The sequence below is a fragment of the Meleagris gallopavo genome, chromosome 12 (genome assembly GCF_905368555.1).
Source record: "Meleagris gallopavo chromosome 12, MGAL_WU_HG_1.1, whole genome shotgun sequence".
In the NCBI taxonomy this organism is placed as follows: domain Eukaryota; kingdom Metazoa; phylum Chordata; class Aves; order Galliformes; family Phasianidae; genus Meleagris; species Meleagris gallopavo.
In genome coordinates, this window is record NC_139415.1 from 11,820,077 (window position 1) to 11,838,992 (window position 18,916).

Consider the following 18,916-nt stretch of genomic DNA (forward strand, 5'->3'; position numbering starts at 1 on the left):
AGGAAGCTCCTGATTTACATGAAGAAGGAAACCTGGGTTGGATGGCAGCATAGCATCCCCTTTCTCCTGGCAGGAGACGTTCGGTCAGTCTTTAAAGGATGACTGAAACTCTCAATCTCCAAATAAGGATAGTTCTGTCCTTAAAATCCCTTTGCGGACATACGATAGATAGTTACAAAGTTACATATACAAATTGAGACAACAGCACAACCTTGATTTACATCTGCAAGGCCAGAAGTTGTCTCCAGCCTTGACTATTGCCTTCACCTCCAGCACCATCACAGGGCCTGCATGCAGCCCTGCAGTGCAGTGCACTGCTGTCAGGCTATGACAGGCACCCCGTGCTGATAATCGTAACGGTAAGTGCAGCAGGGCTTGCCTGGCTGCAAGAGGAGCCCTGGGGCATTTACCTGGAGGTGGATGTGGATCGTCCTCAGGCAGGGTCAAAGCTGAGTGGCTCCACTGGTGTCAGCCCAGCTGGTGCTTTCCCTGCAAGACACAGAGCTCAGAATCTGTTCTTGTTCATTAGTACAGCCTGACATGAAGGAACCAACTTCCCAAGATGGGAGGAAGGAAGGAAGGAAGGAAGCAGTGACAGGCATCAGTTACTGCTGCCCTGCTTGTGTCTTGGCAGATGACAGGATCCCAGCACATCATTAGCAGGGGGCAAATGCAGAAGTCCTTAGGCTAAATCTTGCCATTGCTCCCAGTAATTGCCTTTTAAGCAACAGGGAGATTGAAGGGCAAAGAAAGGCCTTGTACCACCAGAATGAACGCTTTCTGACAGTAAACTTTTCTGACTTTAAGTCAGGAGCATCGAGACCCTCAATAACCCTGGCTCTGCTAGTACTAACAGCAATGCAGTCTCTTACTCAGAGGGTACTCTCCTTAATTTTGCTGTAGCTCACACGGCTAAATAAACAGATCACGCTAACTCATATTTTCTATACACACAAATGGTACTAGAAAACATCTCTGTATATAAAATCTGTAAATACGCACCGGATTAGTTATTTGATATGCAATAAATTAGGTTTTTTTGTGCAATACTCCCAACAGGAAGCAAAGCATGTGTACTGACTAAAACAACATTATTCCTTGCTTAAACAGAGCAACGCATCCTGTTGTTGAGAAGAGTAAGCTTTGATTGGACAGGACTGTTATTGCAGCTTCAACTCATTCAAAACTTTTAACAGCAAAAGTACTTTTTATTCACTTCTAGGCAATAACAGTTGGCATATTTCCTTACAGAAGACACGATTGTGTCCGGCTGTTACTCAACCGGTAACGTTAGAGGCATAAAGTTGCAGGAAACACAGTTCATCTTTTGCGTAGATAGGAGTTGGCTTCCCGATTTCCCTGGAAATTGGACTTGCTGCTGGGCAGAAAACCACAATTCACAGCAGAGAATAACAGCTGCTATATGAGTATCTACCTAAGGGCTGGTCAGCAAAACAAGCGACCTGTGATGATGATGATGACCTAACTGACGTGATTGGAAGGAAATTAGTCACCCTTGCTTCCTTTTGTTTTAATGTGCAAAATTATTGTCCTTTCCCAGTTTAGCTGGGAATGGGTTAATACAATCTGTTGTGAATAAGTGAAGCTGTTTTCATTACACTGGCTGCCTTTTACAAGCGCCTGATGTTGGCCATGTGCCTGTTGACTTCCAAGCGTTAGCGCTTGGCTCCACAGAACCTCATGCAGGTCTAAGGGTCCCGGCAAGTACCCACATCATGAGGACAGGAGCTCGTGCTCTTTGTGCGCACCCAGCACACCTTTTGGGATTTCCTGCCAGGTCCATTGGGTCAATGATGGCCCTTTAAATATTTTCCTTCCCCCAGCCAGTGGCTGGCATAACGCTGGGGGAAAACAACCAGCTAAACTGAAGTGAAACAAGCCCCTCTGGATCTGAAATAACTGCACTTACTCCGATTTCCAACTCAATTACGCCAGGGTTCAACTGCATGACACACAAGCAGTAGCTCTGAAAGTATATATTTTCTTCCTTTTTCATTGTGAAACTACACATAATTCATTCTGGAAGCCGAGCAGTACAGGAAATGCGTAACAAACAAACAAAACAGGCCATGAGATGAGTCCAGAACCCACTGATGTCAATGGAAGTTTTTGCTGTTGTTCCACCAGTGCTGGGGGTTTGCCCCTCCCAACCCAGAGGCAAAACAGGTTGCAGTGTAGTTGGGGCTGGAAGCTTTGGGAAGGATTGCCTTCTCCTTCAAGGTGGTTTGCTGCTGCTTGTTGCCAAAAAGCCAGTGTGCTTCTCTTGGCTGTCAGTGCGTGCTGTTCTGTGTGTGTGCTTAGCACTGACACTAGCAGCCCTCTCACTTCTTTGGTTTTAATTAGGCTCTAATCTCTAGCAAATTAGCTTGATTGCATGACCATTTTCATTAGTCCACGCCCAAACAAGCACTTTTTACTTACAGCTTTGTAGCAAGAAAGATTCAGACTCTCCACTGCTTCACACTGGGCTTCCCCAGACTGACAGCAGTTTCTAACACGTAAGCTCTGGGGACAACAGCCAGCTTTGCCCTGTATCCACTACAGCCCCAAGGCATGTGGCTTACTAAACTGAAACCACTACCAGTTTCCATGTGCAAAGGTCAGTGTGCTGCGGAGCAGACAGGCACTGACACCAGTGACGTGCATGAGCTGGAAAAAGCATCAGAATCTGTGGGTGAATATGGTGGGAGGGCCGTCTGCTGCTTTGGCAGCCATCGCCCCTTACCTTGTGCACTGCTTTGGGCTGCCTGCTATATGGACACCCATTCCTGTGGGCAAAGAGCAGAGTTCAGGGGTTATTCATGTGTGGCTTTTGATTTTTCCATGCTTGTTTTGATGTTGCTGCTTCACTGAGAGCAAGCAGGCAAGCGACTAAATTAAAAACCCACAACCCAAACGCCAAAACGGTGTTCTTTGAGAAAAAATGATCTTTCCCTTCCACCCCCAGGAAATGACTCATTACTAGAGAAACATGAAAGACAGGCAGACAGAAAGAAAGAAAGAGACCACTTTAATTGTCTGTTAGTATAAAAATCAATTAAATAACAACAACAAAACCCATGAGAGCTCTGCAGCTGGCTTGGCTGAATGAGGGCCTCACAGTGGTCTTTCCTCCTCTCGTCTTTCTCCTTTGGCCTCCTACTCCATAGCTGCATCTGCTCTCCTTCCAGCTGTTACTTTGTCAAGCAAATCAATGCTACCAGAAGAGGTGGAAAGGCCGAGCCCTGGCTTCTTCACCTCATCTGCAGGAGTCAGCAGCTCCCACGGACCACCTCACTTCCTCCTTCCTCAGCCACAGCCCAGACTGGAGCTGTGGTGATCCCAGAACTTCCACCGCTGGGTGCATAGGGATAAACCTAATCACCAGTAAGCCCACGAGGACAGGGCCTGGATGCCACAGAGCTCTGGTTTGGTTGTCCCAGCAGCAGGCTGTCTTAAGCAGCTCCTCTCTGGTGACTGTATCCTTTTAAGCCCCATGACTTTTTATATCTTGATAATGCAAATGTTTCCTCTGGTTGCTACCAACCCAATGTTTTCAGTGTCAGCCTCACACAAGCCACTGCTCAGTACAAATCACCATGCTCTGATGCTGCACCATGGCTGGCTGAGCAGCAAGGTTTCTGACTTACTCATTTGGCTGCCATTGCTCTCCCTGGGCTCTAGGAATGACTGCTTGTGCTGGATGGGAGCTTTGGGGACAAGCAGACCAGTGCTGTGCCTGGCTGCCCTCCAGCTGCTGTGGTGGCACACAGGGCACCGCTCGGTCAGCGGTAATGAGCTTAGAGAGAAGCAGGAGCACACATCTGGTGTAGTTCACAGGGCTGACTTCATTCACTTCCTTCCTCCTGGCTCCCCTGTCTGCCCAGCCCGGCCATCTCGCCCAGCTCTGGCCCACATCCAGGCATTGCCTCTGGGCAGAGCCACCGACAGCACTGCTTTCCTGAGGTGAGGGAGCCAGCAGTCACTCCTCTGAGCCTCTGTGCATGCGTTGATTTCCTTCTCAGGAGCCATCAGGTCTCCCCATTGGCATCTGGAGAACATCCAGAGCTGATACAGCAGCAGGCAGCACTGCCCCGATCCACCTGCCTGAGCTGGAGACCGCAGCTGGGGAGAGAGAGAGAAAGGCTTCTATCTGCTTGGGCTACAATGCTGCCTTAAAAGTGGAGACAGGAAACATTTTCTGTTAGTGGCTGATGAGCGTTTGTGCTGCAGTAGCTCTGGGGGCTCCCACTGACATCCTGCTCCTGTTATTCTGGGCACAGCCACTAAAGTGAAAACAGACCTGGCCACAAAGACTTTGTGATTGAACTCAGCACAGGGCCTGCCCCATCAGCAGCTCCGCTCTAAGGGATTTTACTCTTCCCACTTAGCCAGCACTGCGGGGGCCACATGCTTATGGGATCGCTGCATCTGTGCGGCCTGCCCAGCCCCATCCCAATCCCACATTCTGGCCTAGGGACGCTCTGAATGCCTGGAAGGGCAGAAGCAAATATGAGAAAACCCAGCACCGTGAAGGGCTGTACCTGGGCCGTCTGAGATTCAGTCCTGTGTTGTAGACCATGCATGGAATATTTCTGAAGTTTGAATGACAGAAAAAAAAATGTTTTGCCACAGTAATTTCCTAAGATTTCCAAACTAGAAGAAGCAGTTCCCCAAATCTGTCAGTCCATCTTTGTAGCACTTCTTGTTGAGTGGAAAAGACTGAGTTAAATGCTAAGAAGTGGAAACTCTGCTGTAATACCTTGGCTAAAGTATATATAATGAAGAGATGCTCGCTCTGCTAGACTTGCAGTGCTAATAAGACACATGTCCACGGGACTCCATGACGTTCAGAAGCCAGTTGGAGCCATAGGAACCACACAGTGCTGCTGTGGGGCAGCCATGGTTGAGGCTCTGGCATTGGGTGCAGATGCATCAGCTCCGAGGGCTGGCTAGGGCAGGCAGGGCTCCACCAGCCTGTTCCCTTTGCACACCCACTGCCCAGACCTGGCACCTGGCACGTTTCTCTGGCCTGAACCAGGGCGCTCATCTCTGACACCAGGAGGATCAGCAGCAATAGGAGAAACCCACAGCTTGAGATGGGGAGGAGAGCCCGGCAGCATGGCTTTACCAGGACTTGCAGGATGCAGCTCAAGTGGAAGGTGCATGCAAAAAGGCTTCAAGCCTCCAAATTTCAGTATTGTCAGAGTGAAATGAGGCCAGCCCAGCCTGGATCAGCTCCCCCACCCTTTTCTTCCATCCTGGCTTTGGCAGAGGAGCTCAGGCAGAGGGAAGCATGCACCCCTCACCCACCACACCTCATACCTGCAGGTATTTCCCAGCCTATGTGTTTTTCTTGTGTGCACATATACATTTACACACACACACACTGCCCTACTTTAAACCCGTGTCCATGCCTACACACTCACTTGTACAGTGCTCTTGCCCCTTTAGGAAGTGCGTCAGACTCATTTCTGCCATGCTCGTATATTTCCATCAAGGAACACGTAACTCCCATGCAAAGAGTGGTGGAACCAGGATTGGCTTCGACCATTGCACAACACAGCTGTGAAACTCGGCACAGCTCAGCTGCTCACTGCAGCCTCCATCCAGGAAGGACCCTGCACTCCTACACAGCTTTTGCAAGAGCAAACTCAGCCCAGACTTTTGGCTCAGCTTTGTGCACCAGAGACCTGCATGCCCTGAAGTCGCTTTCCTCCCTGCCTTCCTGGGCAAACCCCAGCACCAGTCCATCTCCAGAGCTGCTTTGGTCAGTGCTGGTCCCTGTGCTCCTTGTGCAGGCTGCTGCCCTTCCCAGCTCCCCGGCTGCAGCTTCCTGCGATGCTGAGCTTGGCTTTTCTTCCCTTTCCCGTTCCTGGGACAGGCCGGGCCATCTGGCTTTCATTATTTTTCAGTGCTCTGCTCTATGGAGAAAATTCAAGCTCTAGAAAGGCTTTTTTTTTTTTTTTTTTCCTTTCATTTTTTTTCCAACTCCTCACATCATACTTTGAAGAAACTACCGTTTAAACAAAATGCTTTCTCATCCAATGTCATCACTGGTAGCCCTGAAAGGCTGCTTTCAGCCTGTTGCAAACTGGCCTCATGGAGACCCGAAAACCTGCAGAAGGCCTGCCCTAAGCCAGGGCCTTCCCAAAATCCACCGCCAAAGCCCCGTCCCTCCATCACAGCACATCCCCACTAAGCAGGGCAGCAGCCTGACCTTACAGCTGTGCGTTTTGCAGTGCTGGGCTCAGAACTTACTGCTTTCACTCAGATCCATGTCACAGATCCTGAAGACTCCTCTGTGGACCCTGAGGAACCCTTTGGGAAAGCTGCAAGAGGCACAGAGGGTGAGCATTTCTATTTCACGCACAGCAGCACAAACACAGCGCGGAGCTCCCCCGGAGAGCCCAGCTGTGCATGTAGCTGCTGGAGAGGAACAAACAGAGAGAACGCTGCTGATAAACACCACAGACACAACATGATGCGTGCTTAAGAGCGAAGCAGAGCGCTGGAACACGCTGCAACAGCCTCCTCCTGGGCATAAAGCTTTCAGCAGCTCAGGATGAAACGGAGCGCAGAGCAGTGGGATCACTGAAATGCTGGCAAGGAGCGACTGCACGGACAGCAGCCCTGAGCTGTGCTGCTCACAGTGACAAACTGCACCCATTCGATGCAGCCGGAGCGAAGGCGGTGCCCACTCATGGCTAGGAGAAAAGGAAGTTAAGGAAGAAAAGTATTTTTTGTTTGGCAGTTGGACATGTCACATTCCAGGAGAATCTCGTCTTCGTATAAGAGAGGCAAAATGAGGAAACTACGTATCGATGGCGCTCAGACCTCACCATTTTTCAGGAGTTGAGACTCATAACTCTGATTCTTACAGCAGTGCATTTTCAGGCTCAGGAGAGGCACTCTGACGGCTGAGGAAACCTCTGAAGTGAGAAGTGAGGAGCCTTCCCCTCCTGTGTCAGCCCTCCAGTCCGGGCATGGAGCCAGAGGCTCAATGTCTGAAGGGAAGTGAGCTTCGCTGTGTCACCTGCAGCCCCAAACATCAACGTCATCTGGAATTATTCTGCTTTTCCTCATTTCCCAACACTTTGTTTGCAAAAATAACCATTTTGGAGGAGGGATTTAGGATTTGTGCTTACAAACAAAACAGAATATGACTTGCATAGTGGGAGCAGCTCAGCGTTGCATGGCTGTCTCTGGACGTGTTTACACAGCTGGCCAGATACCGTGAAAACATATTTTCTCAGGAGGCAGCGTGGTCTCGTGGAACGAGCATGGCCAAGGAGTCAGGAACTCCCACGTTGTAATTTTGGGTCACCAGTGATTTGCTTTGGTGCACAGAGCCATTTAACCCCTGTGCCTTCCAGCGTCCCAATCGCTAACGAGCAGCGGTAACAATCACCTCCTTGCAGCACCATGATCAATGCATTATCCCAGAGCAGGAGAGGACTGGGATCCTGATGTACACAGTGTCAAAAACACCCTGAAAAGAACCTTCTCCCATCTTCACCCCGTATAGGTTTGGGTTAGCCAGTCTGTATCCGAAATGATGCATTGAGCAGCTCTTGTGGAAATCCTTCTGCTCAGAACTGAGAGCACGTGTAAGCGCAGTACTGCCACTGCTCACTTCTCCCAGCAGTGAAGGAAGTCGAGCCTTCTTGGTAAGATCACATCAGCTTTCTGCATCCTTAGTGAAGTGAAAAAGCAAACAAGGAACTTCTCTTCTAGCCTGTGAACCTACAGATTTCCAGAAGGCTGAGGAAGGTATCAGACACTGCCTCTGCACAGAAGATTGTGTGGCAATGGGATTATAAATATTGGCTCTAGCTCGGTTAAACATCAAATGAAACCAACATTTATATCTAATTAGGGCCCACATGCTGATTCCACAGCCTCTTCTTAGCAGTGCAGCCCCTGCTATGGCAGTTGGACTCAGGCACTCCATTCGGGACACTTTTGCATTGAGATTACCAAGTAGACTTCCCATTAAACCTAGAAACCACACGCAAACCAAATCCACATCCAAATCCATATAGCTTCTGGGTGACGAGGATGGAAATAATCCTACAGGACAATATTGTAGATGACAGTGAAACTGTGATCTTACCCATTAAACACATCCTTGTTTACTTCTCCCTGTGTTGTTATGTCTGGTCACTGCATTAATAAAGGTTTTATTGGTGGGAAAGCAGAGATCATCCAGAAGAAAAAAAACCCAAGCATCTCCAATCAGGCAACAGCTCTTTTGTTTCTTCACTCTGGTTCCTTTTTTCCCGATCTCAGTTTCTCAGGGCTTGTAATAAAAAGGAAAAGCTGCTTGCAAAGCTGAGGGAACTGCCTTGCTGATAGACTGCATCTCTGGGGTTTTGTCAGCAGCTCGAGGGGATTTTTGTCAACACCTTGAGTCATACCAGAGAACTGCTCGGCTCTTTGGAAGGCAAATGTCTGCAAAGGAGGATGGGTGTGGGAACAGCAGGGCGGCATAAAACCTGACTGGGCAGTGGTTAGTGAGCACTGCTGGGGCTTCTTCAGGACATGGGAAAAGGACACGCTGCGGCTGTGAAGGAGGCTGCAGAGTCTCCCGGCCATGTATGTTCTGTGTGCTGCGAAGGGCCTCTCACTGACTCAGACTGGTGACCACGTCAGGGTTTGGTGCCTTCTCTGGCTCCGTGCCTACCAAATCCAGAATCCAAAAGGAGGCACTGAGACTGCTGAGACCGTCTCTTCCACCTCCCAAGAAAGCAGAGGACACCTCCAGTCCTCGTCCATCACCAAGGCACTGGGCAGCTGATGTCAGGCACAGCTGGAGGCCTTTGCAGCCCCCGCACCGCACAGGCTGCCCAGGCAAAGAAGTTATTCCAAATATTTTCCACAGGGCACCTCCCAGTGCCTCTGGCTGCAGCTGTGCCATTCAGCAGCCAGAGCACCCCGCCACTACCACTGCCAACAGCAGCGCTTTGCTCATTTTGTTGGTGATGGAAAAGGTTCTTAAAAGTCCAACAAATAGCATTTTTAGTGCACGCTCTCTTCATGAGAAGAAACTGAAACCTTTTATTTTCTTTCTGAGAGAGAGAGAGATTGCTCTCTTCTGGATAGCGGACCTTAGCAGCAAAGAAATGTGAGCCTTCAGGGTATCTTTAACCCAATTTTAGAAACTCCTGGAAATAGGAGTTATTACAGAACTTGTTGCTGGGAGCTCAGCTCCAGAGTTTTAAATGGCTGTGAAACATCCTGATGGCAAAAAGCACAAAAACAAGAGCAAAACGGGGACCTGCTGTCTGATATTCCCATCTCTCTAATGAAGTTCTTTCTCAATAGTGAAGTCTTGATTGATTTTACAAGAGTACATTTCTCTTGACACCTTATTAACACTGGTGCACAAATGCACTCTCCCACCCTGCAGTGACACAGTTGTGCATGAGGAAGGGGAAATCTGTTGCCGGAGCAGAGTGGGCGTTCAGTCTGCACTGAGGTGTTGTGTATCTGCAGTGATCCGCCTCACATTTACCCAATTAGGGCTTTCATCTTTTAGTAGCCGTATTTATATAATCGACAACTTGCTTCCACGGGTTTGCTACAGCATTTCATTGCCAGGCAATATATCCAGGTCAGCCCTGGTAGCAGAACCCCGCTTCCTCAGCAAGATCTGGAAATTTAAGTCGATTTGCATCAACTTTGCTGAATCTTTAGAAGTAAAATGATTAAAGTGACAACTTCCATTGACTCCCCGCTGAGGTCTCTGACCTTAAATCACGGGGGTCATTAAAAATATGTTAAGAATCTAAATAACCTTCAGTTCCAAATCCCTTCAGATTAAGCATCTCTGTGCAGTGGGCACCAGTATGTCTTGTAGGGACTGCCCTGTTTTAAACACTTTACAGGTTCTCAATAATTAAATGTTTCATGGGAATTTAATTAATTTCAATGAATATCCTTTTTCTTTCCAACAACAGCAAACACATTTTTTAAGAGACAGCAGAACACATCAGTATAAGTTCACAAACTACCAGTTCTTCAAATTCTTGACACAGCTGTACCTTTCTAGATATAGGGCTGCATAGCTTCCATCCTTCCATCTTTCCTCGTGCCCACAGCCCAGCCCAAGGTGTCTCAGGCAGCTCTCCCTGTTATCACAGAGTCAGAAAAGTTGGAAAAGACCACAAAGATCACCCAGCCCACTCCTCTCCCCTCCCTCCCTCCCATGCTCACCACATCCCTCACTGTCACATCCCCACGGTTCTTGAACACCTCCTGAGATGGTGACTCCACCGCCTCCCTGGGCAGCTGTGCCACCGCAGCACCACTCTTTCTGAGAATAAATTCTTCCTAATATCCAACCTCTGGGGCCCTCTTCTGTCCCTCAGAGTCTGTGCCTGCATAGCTGTAATGGCAGTAATGTGTGTACAGCTGTTAAATTTTGTCTGCAAGAACTGTGGTAATTGCACTTAAGCGCTGCTGCATGTTCATCTTCCATGTGTGACCCTTCAGATGACATTATTTTCAGCTGGGTCCCAAATGACACATTTTGTATATTAGTATTTAGTGCCAGTCTATAATTAGAAGATAATTTTTTTCCAGAGCTAATGAAAAGATGCCCTAGCAATCTTTGGACATGATCCCAAGTCCATTAATGCAGCTCAAGTTATTTCATTTTCTGTGGGACAGAACAAGAAATTTGAAGAAAAATGCTGCCAAGGATTGCCAAGCAGGAATCTGCCAAACCTTGGTGAAAAAAGATGGAAGAACCCTGTATCTGTCCCTGTTATATCCAACTTGGAGAGAAATTGGGAAAATTAAATGAGTAATACATCCTCAACTGCGATGATATATTGATGGAAATGTGGCTAAGAATTAGCTCCCATGGAAAAATTAAGAAAAAATATACTTCTATCATCATAATGAAGACTTAAGCCGTTATTATGAGTCATTAATGCCAGACTATAGAGCCAAATATGGCAAGTGTAGGGATACATCAACTGTATTTCCTTCCTGCACACCAGCCTTTACATGTGGATGGTGTCCCACCATGCTGAGCTATAGCAGTTATCACTGCACATCTGGCTCCCTTCCATATCTGCATCTCCACACCAAAACTAACACCCCCAGCAACTCCACAGCCAGTTGTCACCACGTTGCCTAAAAGTGTGCTTGGTTGAGTACCTGGGAGTAGAGGTTAATGGCCATGAATCTGAGAGGTCTAGGAGGGATCCTACCACAGCCCAGCCACACCACCCCCGCCCTGTGTTCCTTCACCACCTCTGTTCTGTGTGCTCCCTCCTACTTCCATAACATCCTTCCAAATGCGACTAAAAGCCTACCAAAATTCAACAAAAAGCACCAAACAACTGCCACAATAACAAACCCTCTGCATTTCTGTCCTCATCACCACAGACCAACACGTCTCCTAGGGATGAGCACTTACCCAGTGGAGCCCTGCAGAGCAGGTGGGGCTGGCCCTGCAGCTGATGAAGGACATCCCAGTGCCCTGCTTTGACTGTGGGTTTCCCACAGGGGTCCCAACAAGGGCCTGTGTCTGCTCTCCACAGACAGAGCCCTTAAAATGGTGCATGGGCTGTGAAAACACCACCTACCCTGCAGCAGGAATGCATGCCTTGGAGCATCTTCAGCTCCCTGAGGTGGTCCAGACATCAGCTTTTTGGATTTATTAGCGAGGTAAATCCTGCTCAGAACGTATCAAAGCAGACAAAGAAATACAGTATAAATACAATGAAGAACCACTGTGAAAGGCAAATGCACTTTACATAAGAAAGTCTGGAAAGGTCACCAGGATGTTTGTGGGAAGGATGCGAGCATTTTTCAACTTTGAATAATGAGACCAAAAGGTGGACAAAGAAAGCACTGTGCTGTCACCCGAGAGAGGGAATAGAAATTGCCGCAGCCTACGAATCAATCTAAACCAATGGTGCTCTAATTAAACACTCTACAATACAGATCCCAAATCATACATCTCAACGCCATCAGCAGAACAGGGCTCTTAATTAATGCTTTTCTGGAACTTCTTTCAAAAGTCGATGTCTCAAACTAACATTTCTCTCCCGCTGGACAGCCTCTGTACAAATGAAGATAAAAGGGATCTTCCCATCCAAACCATGCAGCACAGAAACAGATTGCAAAGAAAAGCCCAGTGCCTGATTGTTGGCATCATTCAGGGTTACTTCCCACTCCACGATTCCCAACAGCATATTGTACCCATTTACAAAAAGACAGGAATTAACAACAGCTCATGACCTTTTTATTTTAATGAAATTTAAAAAGGCAGTTATTAGTTATACGTACACACAACTGATTCTGTACTTGTTAGTCATAAATATAGAACATTCAGAAGTACAAAATACACTTTATCCACGGCACAATTTCACATCCATATGAAGAGTTTAAACAGATAAGTAACCAAGTGCCTAACAATGACAGAAGTCCATTTTTGGAGGTTTCTTTTTTTTTTTTTTTTTTGTTTCTTTTTTTGTTTGTTTCTTTTCTTTTTTTTTAAAGACCATTAATCTACACAAAGTAATCAGTGCCCACAGTCATCAGTTCCATGAAATGCACTCTGGCTTAGAGCAGGAAAAGACCAACCTTCTATAGACAATTAGATGCCATCACCTTTCATTTGCTCCATTAACAGGAAGAACACAAAGCTCACATTCTCTTCTCACAGCTTACAACTGCAAAAAATGGAACTGGCAAAAACTGCCTGGATCCCAAATGAGCACTGCCAGGAAAAATGAAAATATCTCAACTAGAAATTAGTCCACCCGATACCTTGCAAACAAAGAGCAACAGCAGTATGACACTGGTAAGGCATTGACGACAAAATGGCTGTTATTATTCTCGAGAAAAGAGTACACCTATGTATAAAAATATATGTCATAGCAATTGGGTAAATCCAACACTATTTAACACTGTGCCAAAAGTAAGTAAGAGTTAAAAAGGCAGTACTGCAAGAAGTATTTACAGTTTCATACTGTACTTGAACAACAGGAAAAAAAAAAAGGCAACAAAGCTACAAATGGAACTGCCTGGTTAAAGCATAACCATAGGTACTGCCAGTAGTGCTTCTAACAAGGAATGTGATGGAGTCCCTTTCGTTAAACAGGACAGCTTGTTCGAACTAAGGAATGTACATATTTTAGTATCTAAAATCTTGGTCTACATGCCCACTTCTGGAAATAGCTCACCCTGACACTATTACTTGCAGTTCAAATATCAGCAGATTCGGTTTTGAGAAACACTGTGTTTGCAACACAGTTTGATCAGAAATCACAGCTTTATTTGCAGCTTAGCAATGAACACACAGAAGAAACAAGAAATCCACCACCTGTGAAATTCTAGAGACTGGCAGCCAAAGCACCAGCAAAGTTACACCAATGGCACATAGTAAGGACGTTAGCATTCCAAATGCACTTTACAATGCCAGCTATATTATAAAAGAAGTTGCTTTAGCAGCCGAACACGAGACAAAAAGATGCGGCACAGGTCAGCCGGAGCGGCATGTTCTGCCACAAGAGCTGGGATGGGGCTTTGCAGAGCAGCTAACACATTGTGGATGCTGAACCTGCTCGGTCACTTGGCTAAAGCACAGAGCTGCTGAACCTGAAGCTTGCTAAGCTCCCTCTCACTGGGAAAGGCTGCCCACGCCTCCCCATGTGTGTGTGGCAAGGAATGCAGTGGTAAGGAAGGGCGGAAAGGAGAAGAAAGCAGAGGAATGGATGACCACGGCTTGCAGGGAAAGCCCCAACCTGGTGCCATCTGCACCTGAATGGAGCAGCCATCCCCTCTCCCGAACAGAAAGGTGGGGGGCTAGCAGATGAGAAGCAGCTGCTCGTGCCCTGATGCCTCAGGCGCACTGGCATGTCGCTGTATGGAAAAAAGAAAAACACAGCAAATAAAAGAAGGGAAAATGTGCTTGAAGTTCTGCTAACAGTGCACTTTTAACTGCACAGTCAAATTTTTTGAGATAGGACAAGTGGGAATGGCTTTAAACTAAAAGAGGGGAAATTTAGATCAGATGTGAGGAATAAATTCTTTACTCAGAGGGTAGTGATGTCCCAGCCCAGGCTGCCCAGAGCTGTGGGTGCCCAAGGCCAGGCTGGATGGGGTCCTGGGCAGCCTGGTCTGCTGGGGGCACCCAACCCATGGTGGGAAGGTTGGGGCTGGGTGATATTTGAGGTCCCTTCCAACCCAAGCTATTCTGTGATTCTAGGATGAAGTCATCACTGCTGATATTAGGATAAAAACAACTGCATACATCTTATTTGTGGACTGAATTCAGAATAAATTATAAATCTGCTCAGAACAGTCTGTCAGGTAAAATAAAACAGAGCAATAGCATTTTTGATTCATTTTTCACTTTACAGACTAATAGTTTTTAAAAATTCTAGAAGAACTGAAATGTATCATCTCCAGCATCTTCTGCACAGAGACAGAAACTGCTCATCTGCTGCTCTCTCCCTCAGGATCAGATTCTACAGACTGCTTCTCCCTATCAAAGCGTGCAGATGCTGACCCTGCCTTCCCCCAGCTTGCCCTGCGCCAAGGCTTCTTTTTCAGAAATACTGAATTTCTGAGGACAGCAGAGCTTTCTTTACGTAATTCAGAGAGCAGTCATTCTCTCGAGCAGCATGGGTGGAAAGGGAGAACGCTCCAAGAGAATTAACATTCATGTATTCAAATGAATTGTGCGTAAGTGCATGGCTTGCTCACCTAAGAAGGTACTTCCCTATCTCTGGGAGAGAAGAGGTAAGATTTTTTGTTTGTTTTCAGTGTGATTCTGGTGAGGCAAGTACAGACCAGGAGATCTGAGGCCTCTGCAGTACTGCATCTAGATACATTAAAAAATTTCCTAAAAAAAAGTGTCTCTAGCCCCACTTGCACATAGGATAAGAGAGACTTGGCAAGAGAAAAAGTAGAAAAGGCTCTTCCTGGATACTGAAAATTACATGCTGTTCTGCCTGAGGTCTGGGGAAGCAAAGTAAGGTGGAAAAACACCCCATGGTCCCTGTGCCACTGCTGGCCTGGCAGCCTGCGCTGCCTTTCAGCATGATGCCAGGGCAAACTGCAGGACAGGGGCCCGCCCTCTTTTCCAAGATGTTATCCTGGCAACATGGACTACAGTAATGTATGTGGTCCTTTCCATTGGAACATAGCCCATGACTCAAGAGGAGCTAGAAAAGCTAAACCGCAGTGCTGTGAAGTCTATGAATTGCTGTGAACATTAGGATCTAGATGTGGGGCTGTGGTTATTGGGATCTAGATGGGGGTTCCTGTTTCAAGGTCCACGACAGCTCCTGAATATGCAAAGGCTCCGGGAAGCTCACCCTACTCCTTCCCAACCTTTCCAACCTCAAAGGCTGCAGAAAATCCGCATGCAGGAACTCTGGGCTCCTTGTCCTTTCTGAGCAATTCCTTCTCCCACCCCAAAAGAAATGATTAAAAAGGCTGAGCTTACAAACCCAACCTCCTGTAAATCATCATATGTATGAGATAACAAATAAAAAACTTGCTACCACATTTCTGATGAATGGATATGGTAGATGACTAGCTCTGAAGGAAGGCTGATGAACTTACCTCTGTGGAAAAGCACACAGCATTCAGAATAGCCAGTACTCGAAACACTTTGTAAGGTGAAAACCCGGTATTTAACAGAAAAGCGTTAACAGGGTTTAACAAAAACGACTGCTTGGGAATCCAAGCAAAAATTCAAGTTATCACTGTGTACACAGTGGACAAGAGTCCAACTGATATCCATTACCAACTCTAAAAAAGTGTATGCTACAAAACCATCTCACTGCTTACAGCAAATGAGCTTGAATGATTTCACTGTAATAGGCCACCACCTTGCACTGCTAAAACGTGAGGTTTCACAGTATAAAAAGTACTTCACAGAAAGGAAATGCAGCTAATATAGAAACTGCAATCTTGATGGGTTTACAGTCATTTTTATGAGGGAGTATTTTTGGGAAAGCAAGAACAATCAAAATTAAAGCAGCCAGTGAGAAACGTGTAGAGTTACATAGGCTTCAATTCAGTGCAAAAACAGACTAATAGCTTCTGTAAGTAAATGCTTGTTCTGAACAGATAACCACCTGAATTAAAAGTAAGAACACTGTGTGAAGTGATGGAGACTTCTGCAGTATCTGAAGCCTCCACATATTGTCAAGCCTTCTCAGTACACTCCAGAATAGACCCCATTAAAAGGCAAAAGAAACCAGTACAGGAAATCACTTCATACATCACAAGATATACATAAAGTACCAAAATGTACACACATTCAAATTTAAGTTAGAAAAGGTGGAGCTGAATCTTCTGGTGAGAGAGGCCTACATTATGTTGCTTAATCTCACATTTAAAGTGAACTAAAAACTACAAGAATGAAAGAAAACAGAATATTCTGTCTGCTTCCAGAAACCTAAGCTTAAAGCAAGGCATCGAAATTGAGTGGTAGGCACTGTAATAACACATCACCTTACCTTTTCTCTGTTAGTCTTTCTTACTGCGTTATCTATTTAAAAATTACCATTCAAAGGAAATATTAGATATCATTCACATTCAAATATTTAAGACTCAGAGATATATATATTTTTTTTAAATCAAACAAAGTTTTTCATCTCTGAGGTAGATGACAATAAAATAAAATAAAAAAAAAATATAACGGAGCTGTCAATGAACACTACCAAGAGCTGGAGCTCCTCTGTCGGCACTAACGCAGCCCGTGGAGGAGAGAGCAAGCCCTACACCACTATCTGAAATATGAGAAATGCATCTTCTGGTTTAGTAGCTTCTACAGAAATGCAACACAGAAAAAGCAGAGCCAAAAATATACTGAAATGGCCTTGAAGAAGAGCTTCCATTTCTGCTTCACAAGCTATTCAGAAAATGGTGGAAACATGCCCAGATCAGCAAAATCTTCTATGTTGTAGTTGCCAGTACCCTGCGTTGGATCCCCCGGCATTGGCAGCATGTCCTGCATGATAAGGAAAAATCAAAGTGATGTGTCACTTTCTAACATGTTATCCAGGCACAAAGTGTTTCCTGTTCATTCTTTCATTCTGCAAAACCAGAAAAGGCAAAAGGTTAGGTAAATAAGGAGAGAACGGACCTGTGCAGGGTTCTGGGCTAAGGTTTACGTGCTGCTTATGTTTTGCCAGAGCTTTCTGAACAGGATGTGGGACGTCAGCTTTAGATTGCTCCTCTGAGTAAACCACAGTTGAGCTGTCCCATAATACTCCTCACAGGCTGAAACAATTCCCATTGTAATGGGCAGTTACACACGGAGAGAAGGAAACTCTCCAGCTTCACTGAGGGCAGCACTATACGAGAAGTATTCAGTATCTCTGACACTCCTGCACCCTACCAACAAGAATTCCTGCTATGTCAGCACAGTGGTGGGAACACATACTCTGTAAGTGAATGTACTGCTGCTCTGAGGGACACTGAAGTCTGGACACCCACCCTATCTGACAAGCTGCCCAGGCAGCCTTCGTGTGCTTTCAGTGGCAGAGGAAATGGTGGAAACTTCTCAGAAGAAATGGGATTTCATGGTAATTGCTCCCACGTGTCTTGAGCCAAGTGAGCTCCCTGCAGGAGGCTTCAAAAATACTAAACCTTTCCTCTCAGCTGGAGACTGAAGCCACAGGGAAAAGACATCTCTTGCTGAGAAAACTAAGAGTTTACACTTGCTTTTCCTGTCAGTCCTAACAATAATAAGCTCTTACTGTAAAGCCAAGTTTCGCCATGGATGGATCGTTATCCTTACAATAAAACAAAATCCAAAGAGCAAACAGAGAAAACACACAGGATCTGCTCTGTGAAGGAATAACTGCTGAGAGTAGCTGTGTACTGAGCAGTCACCCCAAAAACAGGGAAGATGAAAATCCATCCAAGCTCTCAGTAGCATCGTTGCCAGCAGTGGAAAACAAGGCAGTGGGCAGAACCAGCAGCTTCCAAGCTGCCAGGGTCAGCCTGTATCTCTCCCCACATTCCTCCCCAGGCAAAGGGAAGCCCTATCTGCCCCCACGTGTTTCAATTCCCATCCCCTTCAAGGCATTTCTGCTGCTGGGGCCTTTGAGGCAACATTTCCTCAGTTACAGACTAGCGGGATGGCTCCTCTTTGAAGTCTCTCTCTCTCTCTCCTCACGTCCACCTAACCGAGGGCTGGCTTCAGGCACAAACAGAGCAAGCAACTTCTTGGAGGCCTTTCAAGTGAATCCTTTTCCAATTCTTCCTTTTTCCCATTTAATCCTTGGCTCTCCTTTGCCACAATTTCATAAAATATTTGCTGGGAAACAGCGCTTGTTTTAGACACAAGACAGTGCCTGGAGGGAGCCCTTTCTGCAGGCCGTTGAATTCTGCTGCCATCAGCTCACTGAAATTACCCTGAAGATGCTTTAAGTTAAAGTACATGCAAAGTGATTAAACTTTGCTTAGGGAGAGATACAACAGATTTATCTTGTCTGGGCCACATGGCATGCAGACAGGTATTCTAGGTGTAGTGATGTTATTTGTTTGTGTGAATGAACCATTGCTTTCACACAGGAACATTTTCAGGCTAATGCCTCTTCTGCAGTGCTCCTGAGAGCAACTAAGCACAAGCCCAGTCTTGCAGGGAAATTTACTGTTTAAAAGATAATCAGGTGCCCCACATCAAAACCTTACGTGGGGCTTGAGCTGTCTTTTCTGCATTTACTTCCATTGTTTTGTTGCAAACTGTCTTCATCTAAATTAAAAACAAGTTATACAAGAACTTATTAACTTATAAAGACTCACTCCACCTATAGTGATGGCCCAAAATTGTACTTGATGTAACAAAATTAGGTAGGTGAAGAGGATTATTTACCAGCTATCTGATATCTGACTTTATTTAGCTTCAAAGATTTATTGGACACTACCT

General features: G+C 46.1%; 1 protein-coding gene across 4 annotated transcripts in view; it reads right to left on the reverse strand.

Annotated features, from left to right (window-relative positions):
• Positions 1 to 12,240: 12,240 nt before the first annotated feature.
• The window catches only part of ARNT2 (aryl hydrocarbon receptor nuclear translocator 2), a 93,370-nt gene continuing 86,694 nt past the window's right edge, over positions 12,241 to 18,916 (reverse strand). For 3 of the 4 annotated variants that reach the window (XM_085233630.1, XM_085233628.1, XM_010717466.4), the window contains exon 19: positions 12,241 to 16,990. In XM_085233630.1, coding sequence (XP_085089756.1) covers positions 16,892 to 16,990 — 99 coding nt within the window. In that variant the 3' untranslated portion in view covers positions 12,241 to 16,891. Of the gene's footprint in view, positions 17,076 to 18,916 lie in introns of all 4 variants that reach the window. The other variant, XM_085233629.1, reaches the window with a different exon arrangement.